General features: G+C 39.3%; 1 protein-coding gene across 7 annotated transcripts; it reads right to left on the minus strand.

Annotated features, from left to right (window-relative positions):
• Window positions 1-1743: 1743 nt before the first annotated feature.
• Window positions 1744-23994, minus strand: LOC133139191 (transmembrane protein 263-like). Of its 7 annotated transcripts, XM_061258574.1 has the most exons (4): window positions 18664-18694; window positions 16745-16834; window positions 4773-4848; window positions 1744-3664 (listed from the first exon to the last, which is right to left on the minus strand). In XM_061258574.1, the coding sequence occupies exons 2-4, from the start codon at window positions 16745-16747 to the stop codon at window positions 3399-3401; spliced, it is 345 nt and encodes a 114-aa protein (XP_061114558.1). In that variant the 5' UTR covers window positions 16748-16834; window positions 18664-18694; the 3' UTR covers window positions 1744-3398. The 7 variants fall into 7 exon arrangements, with proteins under 7 accessions (XP_061114558.1, XP_061114561.1, XP_061114559.1 ...); XM_061258577.1 differs by lacking the exons at window positions 16745-16834; window positions 18664-18694 and adding an exon at window positions 23797-23994; XM_061258575.1 differs by lacking the exons at window positions 16745-16834; window positions 18664-18694 and adding an exon at window positions 19806-19942.
• Window positions 23995-25103: the final 1109 nt, after the last annotated feature.

Genomic DNA, 25103 nt, shown 5'->3' on the forward strand with positions numbered 1-25103 from the left:
AACACAAAATGCAGTTTTTAAATGAAGGTTTTTATTATTAAGGGAGAAAAAAAATCCAAACCTACATGGCCCTGTGTGAAAAAGTGATTGCCCCCCCCTCCCCCTGTTAAAACATAACTTAACTGTGGTTTATCAAACCTGAGTTCAATTTCTCTAGCCACACCCAGGCCTGATTACTGCCACACCTGTTCTCAATCAAGAAATCACTTAAATAGGACCTGCCTGACAAAGTGAAGTAGACCAAATGATCCTCAAAAGCTAGACATCATGCCGAGATCTAAAGAGATTCAGGAACAAATGAGAAAGAAAGTAATTGAGATCTATCAGTCTGGAAAAGGTTATAAAGCCATTTCTAAAGCTTTGGGACTCCAGCGAACCACAGTGAGAGCCATTATCCACAAATGGCGAAAACATGGAACAGTGGTGAACCTTCCCAGGAGTGGCCGGCCGACCAAAATTACCCCAAGAGCGCAGCGACGACTCATCCAAGAGGTCACAAAAGACCCCACAACAACATCCAAAGAACTGCAGGCCTCACTTGCCTCAGTTAAGGTCAGTGTTCATGACTCCACCATAAGAAAGAGACTGGGCAAAAATGGCCTGCATGGCAGAGTTCCAAGACGAAAACCAGTGCTGAGCAAAAAGAACATTAAGGCTTGTCTCAATTTTGCCAGAAAACATCTTGATGATCCCCAAGACTTTTGGGGAAAATACTCTGTGGTCTGACGAGACAAAAGTTGAACTTTTTGGAAGGTGTGTCCCATTACATCTGGCGTAAAAGTAACACCACATTTCAGAAAAAAACATCATACCAACAGTAAAATATGGTGGTGGTAGTGTGATGGTCTGGGGCTGTTTTGCTGCTTCAGGACCTGGAAGACTTGCTGTGATAAATGGAACTATGAATTCTGCTATCAAAAAATCCTGAAGGAGAACGTCCGGCCATCTGTTCGTGACCTGAAGCTGAAACGAACTTGGGTTCTGCAGCAGGACAATGATCCAAAACACACCAGCAAGTCCACCTCTAAATGGCTGAAGAAAAACAAAATGAAGACTTTGGAGTGGCCTAGTCAAAGGCCTGACCTGAATCCTATTGAGATGCTGTGGCATGACCTTAAAAAGGCGGTTCATGCTCGAAAACCCTCCAATGTGGCTGAATTACAACAAGTCTGCAAAGATGAGTGGGCCAAAATTCCTCCACAGCGCTGTAAGGGACTTATAGCAAGTTATCGCAAACGCTTGATTGCAGTTGTTGCTGCTAAGGGTGGCCCAACCAGTTATTAGGTTTAGGGGGCAATTACTTTTTCACACAGGGCCATGTAGGTTTGGATTTTTTTTTTTCCCTTAATAATAAAAACCTTCATTTAAAAACTGCATTTTGTGTTTACTTGTGGTGTCTTTGACTAATATTTAAATTAGTTTGATCTGAAACATTTAAGTGTGACAAACATGAAAAAAAAAAAAAAAAAAAACACTTTTTCCACACCACTGTATATATAAAAAAACCGCCTTATGTTTTCAGTTTTACACTGAATATCTTGATTTCTAAATCAAGGACCAACCCAGAACAACTTTATATTTCTGCACAAACTCGATCACAATGTGTCTACAATATCTGGTAAAGATATCTACAAGCATTCAAATTCCAACAACACATTAAATATTTCACAATTGCACCCACATGTGTCTCAATAATACAACCAGTACATGCAATATTCATTATCTGAATCAACCTAAATTTTTACCACCAGTTTGAAATGGCATATTCTTTCAGTAATTATAGCCAAAGTACAATGCTTGAGTGACCCAACTACCCCAATCATCTGTTGTAGAACACCTGAACCATAAAGAACTTCAGACCTCTTTTCATATCACTTTAATTATACCGAAAACACAAATGTCTGTTAAATGTCTTCATCTATTACAGGGAAAGAACATGTACACAAGGACCTCAAACTCCAGTCCTGGAGGGCCGTGGTTTCCGCTGGTTTAACTGCAGTCTTGGAAGGCCACAGTGTCTGCTGGTTTCACTCCAGTCCTGGAGGGCCACAGTGTCTGCTGGTTTAACTGAAGTCCTGGTGGGCAGCAGTGTCTGCGGGTTTATCTCTAGCCCTGGAAGGCCACAGTGTCTGCTGGTTTAACTCCAGTCCTGGAGGGCCACAGTGTCTGCTGGTTTAACTCCAGTCCTGGAGGGCCACAGTGTCTGCTGGTTTAAATGCAATCCTGGAAGGCCACAGTGTCTGCTGGTTTAACTGAAGTCCTGGAGGGCCGCAGTGTCTGCGGGTTTAACTGCAGTCCCAGAAGGACACAGTGTCTGGTTTTCTGAGCTTCATTGCTTATGTACATCATTTAAGACATTATATAGCCAAGAGTCCATACACCTTGATTCCTAGACCTAAATAAGCGGATTGTGAAAGGAAAACACAGAAAACTCAAAGGAAGACACTGCAATCCTCCAGGACTGGAGTTTAAACCTGCAGACATTGTAGAAGTCCAAGACTGTATATCAGGGTGCATTGTATCTTCATTTGACATTAGTAATAAGCAGCAGCTACAGCCGCAGACTGCAGTGTGTAACCTCAAGGTGTGTCCTGTCCTCATGTGCAGGAGTGGACCCCCTGGTCTTGATAGAGACAAAACCCAAAATGTGCACTTAAGAGCGGGCTGTATACAGAATTTTCAAAATACAAATATAATGGAAACATGTCTATTTACCCTGAGAGAGTCTACATCAATAAAGCCTAAAATTGTCCCAGAAGCGAAGCTCAGGCACTTGGTGAGTAAGCCACTGATCCAGGAACAGCTGCAGTAGGTCAGGCCTCAATTCTGCAGTCTCCCTTTGGCCAGTGCTAATGGAAATGGCTTCGCCATAAAGAAAATGGGATCCTATCCGTTTATCATTTATTTATTGATTACTTTATTTATGAGAAAACACTCCCAACACAGTTCCCATAGCTACACATTGTAATGTGTACCATGGTGTTTTGAAGTGGCAGCAGCAGGCCAAGCCCAAACCCACAGAAGCCCCATTAGTGTCCCACCTCGCCACAGAGATCACATCTTTAACTGGCCTCCATAGCCCAGAGATCACACGCCCGGGAAGCAGGTACAGACTGCACCCCTGTAGGCTGCCAGCAGGGATCAATGGTTGCTGGGATCAAATGGCAGTGAATCTTGTGTACAACCCCCAGATTGCACAAAAGCAGTCCTCCGTGAAAGAAATTAATAAAATAAAACAGAAATACAAACACAAACACACAAACTTGAGAGGAGAGCAACTGCATGAGCGCATATACACACACAACAGTTCTGAGATTGGTAGCAGAGAGGTCATGAGTATTAAGGCACAGTGGGCAGAGAGCAGGGAGCAGGGGGCAGGGGGCATGGAGTGAAGATCCTCACTCCGCTTTGTCCTTAGCTTTTTTTGTGAATGGAACTTTGCTGGCCACCGTAGATCCCACTGAGGACACAGCAGACACACTCCCTTTCACCAGGCCAATGCCCACAGACGGGGCGGAGCTCACCGCCGATTTAGTGATCTCCAGACCCTTCCCCCCCAGCCAGGCCACACCACCCACTGTGGCCCCCACCACCCCCTGTGTGGCACTGAGGAGTCCACCGGTCAGTCTCCAGACCATGCCTGGAGGCTGCTCCTTCACTTCACCTGCGCGCGCGCACACACACACACATACACACACACATACACACACACACACACATACATACATACACACACACACACACACACAGATGCAGGACAAACACACTCACACAGGACACACACATAGACGCAGGACAAACACACACACACACACACACAGGACAAAAATAAACATGGATAAAAATACATTAATTAATAATTTAATTATTTCCAGAATTCTTGAAATCTAATAAAGTGGTTTCTAGAACAGGTAGGTTTACACACGTTTTAAATAAGCTACTGATTTTCCAGACCACTTCAACTTGTAAAAGTGTTCCTGCAAGACTATTTTCTTGCTATGGTTGTAGCTGGGCTACAGGACATTCACAAAGTGCATTTGAATTCATTCACCATTTTATTATTCCACAAAGTATTTTTTAGATTTGGTTAGCGATGCAATTCCACTCCTGCCCTCAGCACACAGAGAACCAGTATGGACTTCTGATTTGTGCTTAGAACAAACCAAATGTATTCATTTATTTACCAGGGACAGTGTACATTAATCAGCATTTCAGTTTCCACATCAACGTAAATGTGCCACAGTTAGCGAATTAGCTCATTTTCATCTGTAGTCCAATGGCATTTTGTAAGCCTTTGTCACTGCACCTTCATATATTCACCACCAGATGGCACCCATGTATTTGGAGAGCAATCCAGTGGCATTTGTACATGGCGTAAGCCAGGGCTACCCAAGCATGTGTCATGGAGGGCCAATAGTATGCAGGTTTTCTTTCCAACCAATCACGACACCACTAAATTTCGATAATCACCACACCTTCAGCCAGAGAGGAGGGAGCTAGTTCGTGAAATCAGCTGGTGTAGTGATTGGTTGGAATGAAAACCTGCAGGATTGGGCACCCCTGGCTTAAAGGGATAGCTCACATTCTGTACTGACCCATGTAGCAAACGTGTACAAAATACTAAAAAAGATCCATGCTGAACAGGAGAAAAGTAGCCCTCTTAAAGGGCTTTCAGAAATACGGCAGTTACATATGAAGGGATTGCCATATGCAGATCAGATCGCACTTCCGAAATTACCTAGAGCAGCACAAAAAGTACACATTTACTGTACCTGTAGGTTCACCGGCTGACAGCTCGGGTTCCATCTGGGTACTACTGCTTCTGTTCTGAATTTCTGGGATGACGTTCTGAAAAAAATTTCAATACGGATATTCTACAACACCATTTGTCCAAAATTATGTCCACATATAAACTTAGTTCACTAGTATTATCATTTGTTTTCTGCTGAATTTCTGGGGCTGCCTGTACTTGATTTAATATTAACCAACACCCCTTGTAAATATTCAGACATACTGTAGCTTCTTTGCAGATGATCAGAGTGACCACTGCTATAGCTGCAGCTAGAAATGCTGAACTCCCAAAGACTAGGCCTTGGTTTCTCCTTAACAGATTTTAAACATATCTGTGAACTTCTGTGAAGCACAGATTCTGTTACACTATGACTGGAATAGAATGTTACTCATTGGTGAAGTAGACTTCTTTTTTTACAATGGTTTTTAAGTATTTTGAACAAACATGCTCCTTTCCATAAATTTGGAGTGAATGAACAAAACCATCCCTGGTTTTCCCCAGAGCTGTCCAGTCTTACTGAAGAAAGGGATGTTGCCAGGGGTAAGGCAAGAAAATTTAAAACAGTAATAAAAGGCTGACTGGCTCCATTTTAGACAGCTGCGGAACCAATTTATATCTCTATATCGGCTAAATCAGAATTTTATTTTAAAACCAAACAAAATTCTGTAGGCTTTGACAAGCTTGACTTGATTTTCTTAAGTTAGCTGGAGATTTCATTGCCCCCTCTCATTTATTTTTAATCTTGGTCTTACTAACAATGAGATTCCTAAAATCTGGAAATCTGTCTTTGTCCCCCCGCTGAAAGGGGGGGGGTGTTATCTACAGGCTGATCTCCAAACTGTGTATTTTAGCAAAAGCCATTGAAATGTTTGTTAGTGATCAATTAAGATAATTTTTTGAATCCAATGGCATTTTATCCAAATATCAATCTGGTTTTAGAAAACAACACAGTACTGTTACAGCTGCCCTTAAAGTAGTACATTACATCATTGGGGAAATGGTACATCTGTGCAAATCTTTTTATTGATTTGTTAAAGGCATTCGACACAGCTGACCACAGCATCTTGATCAGCATCTTGATGCTCCCCAACATTGGCCTGTCTATGCAAGCAGTAGCCTGGTTTGCCAACTATCTGTCTGTAAGAATGTTAGATGGCAGGGTCTACCTCTTCTTTTGTGACACCAAGGGGGTGCCCCAAGGCTCTGTGTTGGACCTATATTATTTTCCATATACCTATGCAACACCTATGCAACAACCTAATGCTATGTACCATTGTTATCTATTATTTATTGCTCTTTGTCTTCTGTTATACAGGCCCTTGACCTCCTGCAATCTGAATTTGATGATGTTCAGTCCCACCTGCAGCAACTCAGGTCCATATTACATGCTGACACATCTAAATTCATCTTGTTTACCAAGGCTGGCTTAGCACACTATTATTTATAGCAAGTACACTGTAAAATTCCAATAATTTTGTGTTTCTTTTTGACTTACTAATGCATTAAAGCTGATCTTTTCTCGAAATTACGAGAACTCTATAGCCAGTGGGGGGAAAAAATCGGAATAAATACTGCTATTTTGATCACATTTCTGATATCCAAGTTAATATCAAATTCCCAAGTTGTTCAGCCGAAAAGTGACTTTTTAAGCCCCAGTTTTAGGATTGGACACCTGCATCTCTTCTTTATAGACCCCAAGGGGGTGCCCCAAGGCTCTGTGTTAGGACCAATATTATTTTCCATTCATGTAAATAACCTATGCGACAACCTGCCTAATGATATGCACCATATTTATGCTAAGAAGCTAATATTTTATATCAGTGAGCATCCAAATATTCTGAAAATATTAAGTACGTCCTGCTTTTCAATAATAATAATAATAATAATAATGCGAAATTGTGTGTTTGACTTGTTGATAAGAGTTGTGTACCCAAACCAATCACACAGTTGTTTGTTTTCCTCATTTTTAAGGAACAATTTCACAGGCAGCTATTCAGACACCCAACACCTCAATCGCTCTTTGTCATATAATATGTTGATAATATGTCAGTTGTCAGTGAGATTTCGCACTGCATAAAACTGCAGCTGGTAGCACTGGTCATTAGCATTTCTTTCTTTTGGGGCATTCCACCAGAAATCAGTCACTTTCTGATCTCACCCTTTTAGATTTGAATTATTGTTCTTATAAATGATAACCTATATGAGACAGAGTTCAAATGTGCTGTGATTAACCAGAATGACCAAACATTCAGGAGGCCCTCAAAGTTGCCCCATATTGGACCCCCTACCCTATCTAATATCTAATAACCCGATATCTTCTTCATAAATAAACAACAGTATGGTTCTCTATTTTCAGAAGACTTTCAAACAAGGTTATGCACAATTGCAATACTTTTGGTCCAAAATAAAGCAAGCAAGTTGTAGAAGTGGCATGGCCAGGACACCCAGAAAACAAGACCAGTGTCAATATGAGCTTTTCATGCCTTAAAGTGGAAAGAAAAGACAGAACTTTCATGCAAACCTATTGAAAAAAATTGAGCCAGTAAATGCCCAGCTGTTAGTTTCTGTGGTGAAATGTCTGGACCACATTCCAGAAAGGCTTCGCTCAATGCTACAAGAATCGGGGACTATGATCTCACTGGGGGTACCTGTGGTATCAACTAGTGTACGGTGGTGTAGCAGAGTTATTCTGGTACTGTAGAAAAATGATACCATGTTCTTTTGCATTGACTGTCACCACTGACTTTCCAGATTTGGTCCATACCCTATGCCATGCATAGATTACCTCATTGTGCTTCTTGGCAAAGCAAGGTTCATCACAACCTTGGACCTTAGAAGTTACTGGTAAGTACCCCAGGAGGAAGAAGTTTTTTGGCCTGCAGGGGGCACCAGCAACTCTTCAAAGGCTAATGGACGGGGCTCTCAGGGTTACGCAAATGTTTACACCTGTTTTTCTAGATGACATGGTTGTCAATAGCGAGACCTGGGAGTACTAAGTCAATCAGATACAGCAAGTGCTGTCAGCGGGCTGACAATTAATCCCCAAAAGTGTACCTTTGCCAAGCAACAAGTCCACTACCTGGGCTATGTAATTGGCAATGGGGCCATCCGTCCATAGCTGGGGGAAATGGATTCTATTTCCGTGTTTGATCTACCTGCCACCAAGGTAAAAATAATAAAATTATTTCTTGGTCTAGTTGGCTGAACCCTTCACCCTCCAGACAGACGCTTCAGGTGTGGGGCTGTATTGCTGCAGGAGGAAGCGGATGTTACGTCCCAAACATCAACCTGTGCTGCAATAATCAGGGACCACCTTGGACAGTAAAACAGAACAAACACCACCAAACAAGACAGGACTGAAAATCAAACATACGATAACAGAAAGCCAAAAAAACACATAAGTTTGCAGGATGGCTAGGCAAAAAAACTGAGCTAAGCTGATCACACTCCAGCCCAGTACGTGGCAGTGATGCACCAATGTTGCTTATCCAACCTCCAATAAACAGCACTGAAGAAGAAGGGCAGCAGCCTGACAGCATAGAGCTATCTGCCCATTGACTGCAATGTAAAAACCTAGGAGATAACCTCATTGGCCATTTTTCAGCAATACATTTCATTATGTTTAGTAGTTTAGGAAACCATTGTTTTGGTCCAGAAGTTTTGGGTAAATATTCTAATACCTCTTTTACAATAGAAAGCCTATAGGGAGTTAAAGTGGATGTCCCGTTGAATGGCGTTTCCAGAATACTACTAAGTGCTATGCTAGCAGATTTCATCATAGAAGGCAACAACCTCATATTAGCAAATGAACCATTAAATTGTTCTACAAAAACAAAATGACAAGGCTCCAGATCCTCCGCAAATTATCACTATGCAGCTTTTCACTGCTTTAAAATAATAATAATAATAATTGCAACAACAAAGATGATATTATCTATCCTGGGATGGGCAGTCTCACGGGACCAACACATTCCAGCCCATGGGTTCTTCTTTCCCAATTGTGCTTGACATCGGTTGCAGGTTGCTATCGATAGGCCACTGATTACACAAATGTAACTTATTTGTAATCAAGTTTATAAGTTACAATCATGCCAGTTATGTCAGATTTTTTTAAAGACACAATCCTAACGGTCAAGAAATGAATTGCAGCAATAAACGCTCTCAAACTACAACACTTCTCTGTGGATGCCCTGACATTGAACATTTTGACGAATATTCATTCCCGCCACCTACTGCGCAGGAGTGTGAAAAACAGTTCTCGAAAACGGCTGAATGGATTACGAAGTTACTCGGAAAACAGTCATAGCTTCATAACCGGGTGGGATATTTGGTTCCATTAATATGTCTGCATCAGCTAATTAGCAAAACAATCTTGTCCTACCAAACCGGAAATATGTTGGCCGGACGTGGAATAAAAGTATATTTTTGTTCTTATTTTGCACATTTTTGTAAATATACATAGGATTTTTTGACTTGGTATCAATGGTATCAAGGATTGTTAGAATATGCCTTTTATGGTCTGAGTCTGTGACCAGGTCAGGGTCGGTAAAGTGTGGCATGGGGTACCTGCCGTTTCATTTCCCTGCTTTGCAAATAAGAAACTGATAACTGTCTAAACTGCTGTTCTCGCTAGCGGAGACTTTTTAAACAAAACCCAAAGTCTGGAAGTGCAAGCACAGGGAGCACGGATAAAGTACTCCTATGCACACTCCATTTTTTCAGGATTTAGAGTGAATGCTCTGACGGCTCCAAATGAAAAAAACAAAAACTGAATTAATTGAGAAAACTGTCAAAACAAAAAAATTTGTCCTGGATGGCAGCAGCGAGATTGCAGATCCACATCATTTAGTGTTTTAATACTGAGCCAGCTGAATAATTTAGCGGTCTTAATAACGTCAGCTGTTAACAGTATTGTAATACAATTCGCAATAACTACTAACATTAAATTAACATAGCAAGCTCTAGGTCGCTATTTTCATCAAAATTAATATTCGTAATCTTAATTACAAATGTATTCCAGTGTGCTGTAAATAACCTGCTAGCTAGCGGGCAGGATCACTACAACAGCTAATGTGCATATAACTGGTCCATAACATACAAAAATAAAGAAAGACGGTACATGTTTATTTGTTTATTATTGTTTATATGAGAATCTTCTATGCAAATAGCATAGCAAGTGGTACAATGTGAATTGTGAATAAACAACACAACATGTGACCTGAAACAACACTCTAAAACACTCTTTTTAAAGATGAAGCATATGTAACGTTATAATCTTAACCAGTTCTTAACTGCGAAGTAGTGCAGCTGTCTAGTGAAGCACTGCTCTCTTCATATCCGCAGCTTCCTGGTCTTACCGAGGATCCAAGCCCATCTTTCTATTTCACTGCAAATCACAACCCATAAGGACTTATACCCAGAATAACTGCATAGCCTACTAAGCACCCAACTCTTAACAGCACAAAAATAATGAACAGTCGCTCACAAGGCAATAACAGCTTTATTTAGATTTTCACTGATAGTTGTCCCAAACTGCAATTAAAATCAGGCAGCTATCATTGCCTCCACTGACCTGGCTTCTTCAACGCCACTTCTTGAACACTAGCAAAAGGAATTCAACTGAAGTAGTTGACACATTTCACTGTAGTTTTATTTCTCATTGTATATATAGCTATCAGACTACTTCAGTTGTATATCTACTTGTACAGCACATTCATCTGATGTCTATTTACTAAGCGCAACGTAAATGCCATCGGCATTTGTCAGATAGTTACGTCAGAGGTTGAAGGTAACGGGTCAGACATTGCCACGAAGTGCGTCCCACTAATCAACAAAACGTTCCGAAATGCCGTGCTTTCGTGCTCCAAGTGCCGAACGCCGAGTGTGGACTCGGGAGTACCGAAGTTCGCGGTTTGAGACAGCTACAGTAACTTAAACAGCCTGTTCTTGGTAGCTTGTGAGAGGCAGTGGAGAATGAACATGTAAATCTGGATAGAGATGGTTTTTGGTACATCAATTATTTTGGGTATCAGGACTTTAAATACAACACTGAAACGGTGTACATTATGGGAACTTTACGTACGCATAGTAACCTACTCATGGTACTTTAAGTTATCATAAAGAACCGATAGGTCTGGAGAAGACAGGACAGCTTAGCAATAATTACGCCCAGTGAAAACAACCTCCTAAAATGCAACCCATGCCCGGAGCGAAACTGAATGGGACCATCTATTTCCATTAGTAAGCCTCTGTAAGCTTTCGCCAAGTTATTTTTATCATGTGCTAAACAAGTTGCTGTTGTTAGGTCTCCAAAGAAACAGATCATCTCTTGGGAGCTCATCCATAGAGATAGATGTTCGTTGTGTACGCTTTGTGTAAGTCGGTCATCTAATTAAAATAGGCTCTACAATTTCACATTCAAATCTGAAAGAACAAAAATACATCATAACCACTTAGAAATATGTCCATGTAACTTATCGACAAACTTTTTGCTCTGTCACTCGCTTCATAATGGTGTGACGTATTAACAATGAATTAACACGACCGTCCGACAGTCATAAAATGTAGACAGCGGATTTAAGACTTAATGTTAATGACTGCTGATAACTACACGAGGTCATGAAACAACAATGAAAACTTTAGCTGTTCTGTACAGCCAAACACTTTTCATGCAAATTTCATGCAGCATTTTCGATGCTACTTTCTTATTTCGCAAAATAAAACATACAAATTAGAAGATCAAATAGCCTACATTCTATGATAGCTATATTGCGCAGATTATAATTCATGTTTTTCGGTTATGTCATATGTCAGGCACTTGCACTTATGATACACGCTAGTAAACGAGTTCTATATAAATTATTAAGGTTAGTTATGAGCTCCTACCTTCACCATTTCCCAGGCAATTTCCAGCTCAATAGAGACCAGATAACTACAACACGTGTCTCACAAATGTTCCAACGAAAGACAGCACAAATACATTAAATGCTGCAGATGTTTTGAAGGCTACTTTTAAGATAACCCCGTCCGTCAGCGTTCAACGAGTCTCTATCACAGTAGGCTACATAACCACTCTGCCGACGTGGCGCTGCAACTGGGATCCCGGAGCTTGCTTCCAACGCTCGTCTATGTTCAGTCTTGCGTCATATGGAGCACTGAATTATACTCAGTTAAAAAAATTATTAGGTATAATTTCATCATGCTATCAAATTTGTCCTGTTATTTCGACTACTGCTATTATCGTTCATAGGTTATTTATTTTAGAACTCATTCGATTTCTAAATGAGAATTAGCCACAAATATGGACATACGGCATGTAGCTCATTCACATACCTGCACTGCTTGTGCTGTCGGAGTGAGACTTTAAGGTCAAATGCGTCGTTCATTTGTTCTGGGTCCACAGTCAATTGGCCACACGTGGCAGCAACATTCTTAATATGACTATGAATTTTCCTAGTATGAGATGCCATCTCGAATTGACACATTTCTCAGTTATGGGCTAAACTAACTATCTTACATTATATGCTTGTTTATGTGAGACAAATAGTCCTCAGAAAGTATGGACAATTCCACTTTTTATTTTTATTAAAACGCCAATACGCCAAAATTTCACCATTACGCACGATACCTTCACTCAAGCAATGATTTAAACATCACACGCACAATAGCATGGTTTATTTGTCACACAAAGCCATGGTTTCATCATCAGTACAGTCATCGCCACACTCACAGTGGATAATAATTACTGCCTCCCAGTAAATAAATGCAAATGCTAGCTAACTAGCTAACAAAGTAATCGATTTTAACGTTATTTGGCATTCACCGCTGGTCGGTATTTACAGAGCCAGCCATGACACTCGACAGGAATGTCAGTAACACTCATTTCTTTGAGCCCCTGCATACACAGTTTGATTGACAGGTTTCTTGACTTTGAGGAGTGGCATTATCAATTAGAATTAGCAGATTTTCCGTGACCATGTGAACATTATAATGCAAATGGCGCTATGGCATTTCATTTGATTTATGAAAATGAAATGATAAAGGGCCACAATGCAGTTACAAAAGTGATTTTCCCATGTGAAGACAGCAAGTGAACTTATTTAAAATGTGGTTTTTCATTTCGATTTTAATTATGACAGGGCTTTGTCGTAGATGTTGAAAACTGAATATGAAATGACTGCATTTATATTTTAATATTGTCAGAAAGTGCATACATTAACTTGACAATGAAAATGCAAAGCATTTAATTATGACATGCTTTTTACATACATGGAATAAAAACTGTGCTGTATATATTCTTGTAAATAGTTGAGCATCATTTTTTTATTGTTATTCATTGTTGTTATTCGTTTTTTTGAATATCAGCAATCATTCAAAGTCTAGAGAAAGTCTTGAGGTAGCTAGTCAGCAAATTGGTAACATTAAGGTTAGCCCATTAGCTAACTAATTTAGCTGCATTCATTTCATTTGGATTTTGGAATTGGAAGAAAATGCCATCTGCAAGTGGAAGGTGACAACATCCTGGATAGGATTCTGCGAGATTCTTTTACATCCTTAAACTATAAAGAAAGGCTAAGAGTGAAACAGGGGATACCTTGTTGTTATAAAACTCCTTGCTGGTATGACATTACTTCACCAAGAAAAACAGGATGGCAGAATTAATTTATACGGTGAGAGGAAAATTTTGTATTTTTGATTGTATCATATATAGATTTTATACATATTGCATTGCCAAGAATAAATTTATTTAAAATCCACTGCAGTTATAATGTACAATTACTTGAGATGCGATAAGCTAAGTGCAGTAAACTAATAAATCTAAGGACAGTTGAACCAAAACATTTTCCTATAAACTATTCCTATATACCAGGTCAGTGGTGAGTCAGATTTTACCATTTGTAACAACCCAACCCCTACTGCAAGGCCACCTCCACAAGCACTATGTAGTTCACGTTCTCTATGTTTCAGAGGTTTTTGGATGCTAGATTTTGAAGCATAGCTTGTTCAACCTTTTTAAGACATTCCCTGGAAATATGGGGATGATTATTTTACCCAGTCTTGAGTAATGTGCGATTAAAATATTTAACCACTAGGTGCTGCTGGTTGTCATTGAATAGTATTTTCTTGCGGCTTCTTCCAAATTCGGCTTTTTGCATCATGGCAGTCAAAATACAAACCAATTGTGGTGAATCTAATGGTTAAGTGGAAGAGGAAGTGTTGCAGTTATTCCTAATAAAGGTGGTGTAATCTGTTATTAAGTTTAAAGGGGCATTGACTTTTTCACATGGGTAATATGGATGTTGGCCAACTTTTTTGATTTGATAAATGAAATAATAATTTTTAAAAGGTGCTTTGTGTTTACTGAGCTTCCCAGTGTCTAATATTACATTTTGTGTAAAGATATGAAACCATTCAGTGTGATATATATGCAATAATAGAGGAAATCGGAGGCAAATACTTTTTCACAGCACTGTTTTTTTATGCATTTATGAGAGAAACAATAGTATGGAGGGGCTATGTCACTTGGCTTTCTACACACCTAAAATGGTGACCGAGGGCACATCTGCATCTCAAAAGGGATTTTCCCATGTGAAGCCTGCTAGTGAAGGTTACACGGGAGGAGCAAAGCTGAGCTGGTAAAATCACAATTAAGCACCGATCAAATTTAGAGCATGTTTGCCACTTCATAGTCACTGATTCATTAATTTAACTCTTTATTAATGTTTCTGTTAAGTAGCCTAAATAATACACACACTTACCATTACATAACGTAAAACATATTCTATAGCAGGGCTGCCCAATCCAGTTCCTGGAGGTCTACCATCCTCTATGTTTTCACTTCAACCCTAATGTGACACACCTGATTCTACCAATTAGGAGCTCAACAAGCTGGTGAACATGATGTGCTTTATTAGGGTTTGAATGAAAACCTACAGGACGGTAGATCTCCAGAAATGGGGTTGGGCAGCCCTGGTATAAATGATATCTGATTGACTGTCAAAATAAGTAAGATTCATATTCATATTTATATTTTACCAGGGACTGGGACATTTTAATCCTAATGTTTGAATCCTAATTCACACAGATAATTATAACAATGAGGATTCGGATTATGACAACAATAATAATAATAATAATAATAATAATAATAATACATAATTTTATACTGCTGAATATTTACTGGGTAAGGAAATTCCCGTAAAAGGTTGGACAGCGGATCTTATTGTTTACAGCAGGGCTGCCCAACCCCATTTCTGGAGATCTACCGTCCTGTAGGTTTTCATTCCAACCCTAATAAAACACATCATATTCACCAGCTTGTTGAGCTCCTAATTAGTAGAATCAGGTGTGTCACATTAGGGTTGAAGTGAAAACATAGAGGATGGCAGATCTCCAGGAACTGGATTGGGCAGCCCAGGATTGGGTAGCCCCTATAGCAGGGGTCGGCAACCCTGGTCCTGGAGAGCCGCAGGGTGTGCTGGCTTTCGTCTCCACCTTAAAATAAGCAACCGATTCAGACCCAAGAAACCAGGTGAGGTGAGTTAACTGTGTAATCAACGGCTTTCATTGATCAATTAATGCTGTTGGGAGACAGACGGATTTGTGTATTGGACCACTTCACATATGGTAATGACCGCTATCAGTTTCCAGGTCCCCCCTCTGGGGATTTTCCACTGGACTCCAGGGGGGAGCGGGGCAAGGCCTCAATCCGACGTGCTCGGGATAGGCGCAATTCCTTACCACCAATCAGAGGTTACACTTGGATTTGTAGACATATTTGAATATATGCAAATGTAACAGTATAAACACTCCAAACACCATTGCTCTTTGGAACATTTTCCTGATTGTAATAAACTTTCCTGTTTTCTAATGACGAACATCGGATCTGCTTCTTCCTGTGACAACGGTCATCTTACTGGTTCCTGGTAAAACTTTGTTTTACTAACAATGCCAAGTAACAACGAAAGGCAGCACACCCTGTGGCTCTCCAGGACCAGGGTTGCCGACCCCTGCCCTATAGGCTACATAAATTGTATTTAAGACATTTTCTGCTGCAACACCAAATGATGCATGGGTTCACTAAATTACCAAAAATGCAATCGATATGGATGCAATAACGTTACATTGTTCAACGCCGAATCCGACGGAGAAAAACAGTGGATACAGTGGTTTGCTTATAGCCTAAAAAGCGAAGTGGCTTTACAATGTCGATCACCTTTGCTTTTACTTTCATCAAGCCATTCAGTTTGTGGCGGCTAATTAATTTAACCAAATTTAAATTGAATAAAATGGTAACATTAGATAAGGTTTATATTAACGTTAACTCCTCCATTTTACAATTGCCTAACTTAAACATTCCATGCTAGAAAACGTTATAGCATTTTATGATTGATGTTCACCCCCTGAAGTTTCACATGTTTTGGCCACTTTCTGAGTGCACACAATCGGATCTTAAGAATGAATTCACTGATCTAGGATATCTATATTTTACAGTTAACATTAGGCAAATGACCTATAACTGTTTTCTTTATGCTGTCCGTTATTGTCTGCTGTCCGGGTCTGGGATCTGCCTTCCTTTTACTAAAAGCTTTAGGAGGCATGTCCTATTGTGATATTGGTGTTTTGATGCAAATGGTGCCCGGTAAGCTATATTCTTATTAATAATAATGTTAATCAAGATCACGTTACCCGAAGTCAGCAAACTGTTCAAGAATGTGTCAGACTAACCAATTATAAACTTAGCCAGCCATTAAGCTAGTCAGCTATAGAATAGATCACGATATAGGATAGTACTAACTAACCTTATGGATTGTGTAGCCTATAATATGGTTTACTTTATTCTTCTAACATTACAACTATTTTACTGTTGAGGGTAGTTTGCTAACCGGGTAAACGCTGATAGAACTTAGTGTGTTAATTAGCTAGCTAATATGGGAAATACAACAAACTCACCATGGATTGTGATTAGGTGACTGTCACATCGCGTTCGCAGAGAAAATGAAGAGATGTCAGCGCAGAGAGTAGGAGTAGGCGCTTTCCTCTCTCCCAAGAGAGCACATAATTACATTGGTACAGTAAGTTAGTCCATGTGACAATGCAGTTGGCAGCAGTTGACAATATTATTAGGCTACTGATTTTATAATTAGAGATACGATTGAATATATATTTTTTAAGATATAATGATGTTTTATAGAGTAGCCGGCCAGCTACCTGTGAGTAGTCGGCCATTTAGCCGTCAGCCGGCGCTTGGGGAACACTCAGTATTTTTCTCATACAGCACCACCTATTGGCAAAAGGCCACCAAAAGCCGGCTGCCTCAGAGGCAAACTTCACCAGGTTTTTGATGACACAGCATTCAAGAGTTACAGCTTTTTATAGTGAAAATGGCCACAGCCACAAAATTTATTTTGCACAGGGAAGCCATATTGTTTTGAAAGGTCAACATTTAAAAATAATTAATAATTAATAAATTAATTCAATTTTAGACTCCCCAGATTCATTCAAGCCTAATTTGGTGAATCTGAGCTTAACAGACTATGATTAGTTTGTAGAAATAAATTTGAATTGTGGAAAATCATCATGGGAAAGCACCTAGGCTACTGAACGAGCAGGCGGTTAGACTAGCTCTGCAGTTTGCTCAAACAAAGCGATATGTGTGATAGGCCTAGCTATTGGCTCAAGTCAGAGGTTCAGCCGATCTGGTTTTAAATAGTCTTTTAAAATAATATTTTCCTACCGCAGCTGCTAACACTAATAGTATTTTTAATTTATTGTAATAATCTATATTATGTTGTGTCATATTACTACCCTGCCGAAGAAAACAGTTCAAGCTAGGCTAGTTTTGAAACAGCTAGTAGCTGGTTGACCAGTTCAGACTAGCTCCATAATCAACAGTTTGACCAGCTCAAGCTATGAATTGAAACAACTGGTAGCTGGTCAGAAATGTTCCTGTACTAGTTTCAAATTAATTAATGTGTTAATGACTCCTAATCGGACGTCGGTTCTGAGGTTTCTGGAATAGACTTTCTACTTTCTGAAACAGACCACAGGAGTAGCCTATGTGTTGTGTGTTTGGGCAGTGCTACAAAGCCACAATCTCTCAATCAAGTATGAAAGAGCACTCAGATTGACAGAGGACATGATTTCTTAATAAAGGAAATGTCTGCCTCCAACCTGTCCCATATACAGGCTCTAATATAGGATTACCAATACTTTTTACCAAGGGTGCCTCTAAAAGACATTAACAGAAAGACCAGATGGTAAATGCTATTTCATTTGCTGACATTGTCACTCACATGTATTGAAATGTAACATTACAACTGTAGAATAATCTGTGAATTGAAATATGAGCTACACAAACATTTTCCAGTTCCAGATCCACCTAGTTAAGGAGCTAGTGATACGACCACCTGTGTGCACACTTGGGACACCGTTAGCAAGCTAGGTCAGGAAAAACATTTTTTTAAGTCAACTTAAAACCCAAGTGGCTGAACCTCTGACTTGAGCCAATGTAGGCCCATCACAAGTCTCATCATCGCTTTACAAGCTTCTGTGCTACATACCGCTCGTTCAATAGGTGCTTTCTTCCTGCTACAGTAAAAAAAAACCCACTTCAGCAAATGTAGCCCGATCGCTCTGCGCGAAACTGTTGCAATGGGAAGCGGATCGATAGCCGAAATATGGAGCTGTATGCGGTTGCGATGAATGATGCGGTGAATGATAAATGAAACGATAAACGGCAAACGTGGTGGTGATTAATGATAAAAGCCGGCTCCGTTTTTAAGGCAAATAAACACCATTTCAAATCGCAAACCGCGTATATCATTCTGTTCATGTGTTGAATTTGCATGCGATGTTGTTTCTTAATTCACCTGTTGAGCTTTCATTATTCGGGGTTCAAAATTTACTGTTGAAGGCCCGACACTCTGTACCAAAACATTGTATAGCTGTACAATAATTCAAGCTCATTGGTTGAAAATTGGTTCTAATTGCCACAGCCAATGGCGTTTCAACATCACCACGTTTACAGAGAAGGGGGAGGGAAGGTGGTTGATTGGTGGTTGTGGTTTGGAAGGTGTTTTTTGCTGCCATTTTTCTCTTTGCCGTTAGAAGTCCGAAATTACCTATTGTACCTTTAACGTTACAAGGACGAACGTTATATTAATTCCTGCCTGACTGGCACAGGATTTAACCATAGACAGTAACAACAACTTCATATAGCCTAAGCAAATGAAGCATTAAATCGTTCTCCAAACACAAAGTTACAAGGCTCCAGATCAACTGTAAATTATCCTTATGAAGCTATTCGTTGCTTTTTAATAATGTTCATAGATAAGAGCCTACGGTCAGATTTGTATACTAAATGCAACAACAAAGACGACGCCATCTATCCTGGGATTGCCAGTCTCAAGGGAAATACCAACACATTCGCGCCCATCTAAAAACGCAGAACATCAGTTTGTACGAACTAAAATCCAAATGCTAAGACCACAGTCTCCGCGTAGACTCGACGCAGAAGTATAAATCAGAAGTATAAATCAGGCTTCGGCGTCGAGTCGACGCAGAGGCCACGGCGTAGCCCGACGCGCACCTCCCCAAAAATGTAACCACGCGTCGCGGGGACGCGGACCGAAAGAATTGTGATTGGTCCGCTTGGTAGCATTTCATTATGCATTTCCGGCTGCTCCGCCATTGATCAGTTTCTGTCGCCTTTGCTATGTCCGAAACCGAAATCAGTTGACTTGATGCCTCGTTGCCTGATTAGTAATCTGTCCTTCAAAGAAAAAGAGACTTCGGAGGTGTGTTCGCAGCACGCGATTGGGACGCATTTTGAAGGCAGGAAGTTGTCAGAGTGAAAGTAAAGTGATGATGCCTAATTACAATAAATTTAGCTGGCTAGCTCACGGAGGCTTAACACGTTACATAGCCTACGTTATTTCAGTGTGTTAAGCAATTAAAATGTTGTTTATAAAAGTATAACTAAAACAAAATGTCGAGCTCGTTGTGTACTTACACTTGTGGACAACCTCAGTTTACAGTTCTTTGTGAACTCCGTCGCTGTTTTCAGCTGCCATTAATTTAACGGAAGTAAGATCCATAGTTAATCGCAAATGATTATGGGATATAATGACGACGAAAACTAGCGTTTTGGCGGAGTGATTGCAAGGCGACGCAGACACTCCAACGCACACGTATTAATGCTTTCAACACCGTAGGGGCTACGCCGTCGACTCGACGCAGAAAATCAGGTTTAAGTTGATGGCAATTTTTCTTTTCATCTTTATTGAAAACATAATATATACAAGTGACATTCATCAATTATTTATTTTTATTTTTATTTTTTTATTTCTTCTTGTTATTGGAGGAGAAGATCGTTTTCATATATTGTCTGCTTTCAAATTCAAACATTTTAAATAAGGGTTTAGAGTTATTAAATTTGGATTTGTGGATATGAAATTTAGCTAAGATAATGGTGAGGTTAATAACATAATATTATTTTATTTCATTTCCTTTACTTTTATTGAAACCAAACAAAACATTTTCTAGGCATAGTGTGAAATCAGAGTTAATATGGTCAATAATAAATATACTTAAGTCCTTCCATAGACTTTTGGTATGAGTACAATGCCAAAACAAATGAAGGGTTTCTGGAAGCACGTCACAAAATGAACAATTTATATTCATATCCTTTTTCAACTTTACAAGATAATGATTTGCTGGGTAATAACTGTGTATAATTTTAAAGGAGACTTCCCTTATTTTATTAGTCAATAAATACTTAAAGGGTCAATTCCGAACACTTCCTCTAAAGGTCATTTACAAAGCTGTTCCAGTATGTAACAACATAGGGAACGGAAATAACATAATTTCGAAATAAACTACGTATACCTCTGTTGTTGTTTTTAGTAGACGAGAAGCATATCTGACCCACAGGAGTATTGACTGGATTTGGAACCGGTAATACAGGTCCTAGTTCCGTCACATCTTTTAGTAGCGTTTTGACCCCAGAAGGGATTGCATCCATGACGACTGCGTATTATTTTGGGGTTACAGGTATACCAAATTTAGTAAGGAATTCTGAGTAGCTAAGCAAATGTCCCTTATTATTAAATAACTGACTCACCGAGTAAATATTATGTGTGAACCATTTCTTATAAAATAAAGATTTGTTTTTATATAATATATTTCTGTTATTCCAGATGAAATATTTGTGAGGCGAGAAGTTATGCTTATAGATGAGGGACCAAGCAAGCAGCATTTGTTGATGTAAATTGGATAATTTAAGGGCGATCCTTTCAATCTTATAATTACATACTAAAACAAATTCAAGGCCACCCAATTTTGAGAATATGTAATGGGGTATGAAGTTCCAAATCAATGTGGGATTATTAAAGTTTAATCCAATTGATTTTGAATGTATTATTAAGTGTGGTAAAGTCAAGGAAATTAAGACCTGCTAATTCATATCTGTTCATAATAACTGATTTTTTAACATAATGTGTTCTATTTTTCCATATGAAATTAAAAAGCATGTTATCAATTATTTTGCAAGTTTTGTTATTAATACAATGAGATAGCTGCATAGGTTAGGTGAGAAATACCTTCTGCCTTTGTTAATAAATTACGCCCTTTCAGAGATACAGTGGTGTGAAAAAGTGTTTGCCCCCTTCCTGATTTCTTATCTTTTTGCATGTTTGTCACACTTAAATGTTTCAGATCAAACAAATTTAAATATTAGTCAAAGACAACACAAGTAAACACAAAATGCAGTTTTTAAATGAAGGTTTTTATTATTAAGGGAGAAAAAAAATCCAAACCTACATGGCCCTGTGTGAAAAAGTGATTGCCCCCCCCTGTTAAAACATAACTTAACTGTGGTTTATCAAACCTGAGTTCCCTAAAGCTTTGGGACTCCAGCGAACCACAGTGAGAGCCATTATCCACAAATGGCGAAAACATGGAACAGTGGTGAACCTTCCCAGGAGTGGCCGGCCGACCAAAATTACCCCAAGAGCGCAGCGACGACTCATCCAAGAGGTCACAAAAGACCCCACAACAACATCCAAAGAACTGCAGACCTCACTTGCCTCAGTTAAGGTCAGTGTTCATGACTCCACCATAAGAAAGAGACTGGGCAAAAATGGCCTGCATGGCAGAGTTCCAAGACGAAAACCACTGCTGAGCAAAAAGAACATTAAGGCTCGTCTCAATTTTGCCAGAAAACATCTTGATGTTCCCCAAGACTTTTGGGAAAATACTCTGTGGTCTGACGAGACAAAAGTTGAACTTTTTGGAAGGTGTGTGTCCCATTACATCTGGCGTAAAAGTAACACCGCATTTCAGAAAAAGAACATCATACCAACAGTAAAATATGGTGGTGGTAGTGTGGTCTGGGGCTGTTTTGCTGCTTCAGGACCTGGAAGACTTGCTGTGATAAATGGAACCATGAATTCTGCTGTCTACCAAAAAATCCTGAAGGAGAATGTCCGGCCATCTGTTCGTGACCTGAAGCTGAAACAAACTTGGGTTCTGCAGCAGGACAATGATCCAAAACACACCAGCAAGTCCACCTTTGAATGGCTGAAGAAAAACAAAATGAAGACTTTGGAGTGGCCTAGTCAAAGTCCTGACCTGAATCCTATTGAGATGCTGTGGCATGACCTTAAAGGCGGTTCATGCTCAAACCCTCCAATGTGGCTGAATTACAACAATTCTGCAAAGATGAGTGGGCCAACATTCCTCCACAGCGCTGTAAGAGACTCATTGCAAGTTATCGCAAACGCTTGATTGCAGTTGTTGCTGCTAAGAGTTATTAGGTTTAGGGGACAATCACTTTTTCACACAGGGCCATGTAGGTTAGGATTTTTTTTTCTCCCTTAATAATAAAAACTTTCATTTAAAAACTGCATTTTGTGTTGTCTTTGACTAATATTTAAATTTGTTTGATGATCTGAAAGTGTGACAAACATGCAAAAAAATAAGAAATCAGGAAGGGGGCATACCACTGTAAGTCCCTTTGCAACCAATGATTACGTTTTTTTTTCTTGGTTCTATCTATAATTGGATTCAAATTTAGGGTACACCTAGAATCTTTATTCCTCATAATTTTAATTCATATGTAACCTAATATGTAACTGTTTCTTTTATAGGTATATTGCAAATGTGTTTTTACAGTTTTTAAGGGAGAGTAGCTCACATTTAGCAAGGTTTAAATAGAGCCCAGAAGCTTTAGAGAATGTCTGTATAGCATTTATCGCAATGGGAACCTGAGTCGCATCTTTTAAGAAAAGGATCTTGTCATCCGCTAACTGACTAATGATAATCTCCCTATCAGCAATTGATATTCCTTTAATGACGTCATTTTTAATAGATGCTTTGAGGAGCTCTGTGCATAGAAGGAAAAGATATGGCGATATTGGACATCCCTGTCTAACGCCACGCTCTAATATAAATCTAGAGGAAGTGCCAGAATTTAATTTAATTGAACTATTACTGTTCGCATACATGGTTCTAATGGCCTTGTAAAAAAATTCACCAAATCCAAATTGATGTATGGATTCAATGTTTTTCATGGGTTAAGTACATAGCTGTATACTAAATACGATGGCATTTCAGTCCGTAAGAAGTAATGTTCTGCGTTTTTAGATGGGCGCGAATGTGTCGGTATGTGCATTGGGACTGGTCATCCCACGACAGATAGCGTTCTTTGTTGTTGCATTTGGTACACAAATCTGACCGTACGCTCTTAACTACGAACATTTTTAAAAAGCAACGAAAAGCTGCACAGGGATAATTTACGGTTGATCTGGAGCCTTGTAACTTTGTGTTTGGAGACCGATTTAATGCCTTCTTTGCTTAGGCTATATGAAGTTGTTGTTTATTTAATCAAAAGGCTCTGCATCTTAGAGAATGCTTTGTTTGCTATGTAGATCCTTTTTATAATTTCTGTGTTGCATCTGTCATCTGTGGTGATAGTGCTCCCGATATAAACGAAAAATACTTACCTACGGTTTACATGCAGACACCCTATGCTACCAAATTCTGTACAAATGAGCAAGATGGCTGGCTGGCTGATATGGGATATTTCTCTAACGTTACAAATGAGAGAACAATCTCACTAGGAAAGGTAACTTCATATGCAAATACTGTGTTGATAGCACACAGTTGGCGTCTCCGTCAGATTAGACTGAATAAATGCATTTCAGACAGCAGAATCGTCGTTGAAATGGAAAAGAAAGAACGCTAACTATACTTTTAAATCACGCATCGTTATGCATGCTAGCTAGCTATAAAAACAAAACCTTTGGGAAAGTTTAACCAAGAAAAAATAAAAAATATCACTCTTTGACAGTAGAGGGAATCCGCATATAAGAAATGGGGACAGTTACTGTTAAACGGCTAATGGGCCGAACAGATTCTCCTGGTGTAAAAACTAAGGGAATCAATCACAAAAAAATATGTTTTAAGTTAAATGTTTGCATTTGTTGAAAGCCTCAAGAGACAGGAAATTAAATTGATCAGCCCTAACGCTAACATCAGCAATGCTCTCCATCAAGGTAACGGCACAGAATCTTTGACAATATTAATTGTATTTATTATAACATTATAAAAAATGGGGGTGGCACGAACTGTATTCCTACAGTGATAATCAAAATGATTTCATTGAGTGATTGTGAATGCACAGTAGTTAACCATGACTTTGTTTAATTGGTCAATTACTTTTGGAGAAATGTTAATAATTATGTATAGTTACATACATATCCTACTATAGGCTATATATCTGCTGCTACACTTTTATCCAGAATGACATACAGCCTTACAAAATGTATCCCCTCCGGGGTCACGTTTCCGGTTCCGTCTCTGCAATGACGTCAAGCATATTTGTTTACTGCTGTGTGTAATAGGCTCTGCATCAGCAAGCGAGTGCTTCATATGTAATATCTCGATTATTTATAGAAATTGAACCACGATATAGGCTACATCTAGCTAGCTAGCTTGGAATAAAAAAACAGATATGGCTTATCTTCCTAGTTAGCGAGCGATCTATCCGTCTGGCTGTCTCGCTAGCTAGATATTTCTTATTTTGCTAGCTAGGGAGCTAACTTAAATATATCTACTTCTCTACATATATTTATTGCCGAATGGTTTGCTGTCCGTTTCACTAACTAGCGGTACTGATATTAGTCCACCGAGAGATGAGCACTAGCTATCTCTATCTTAAACTGTAGGGAAATTGGCAATTTATATGTTTCGCTAACTTACATACACCGGACTAAATAAATGCTTATTGACAGAGTAACGACTAAGCGTA

The sequence above is a fragment of the Conger conger genome, chromosome 10 (assembly GCF_963514075.1).
Source record: "Conger conger chromosome 10, fConCon1.1, whole genome shotgun sequence".
Taxonomy (NCBI): domain Eukaryota; kingdom Metazoa; phylum Chordata; class Actinopteri; order Anguilliformes; family Congridae; genus Conger; species Conger conger.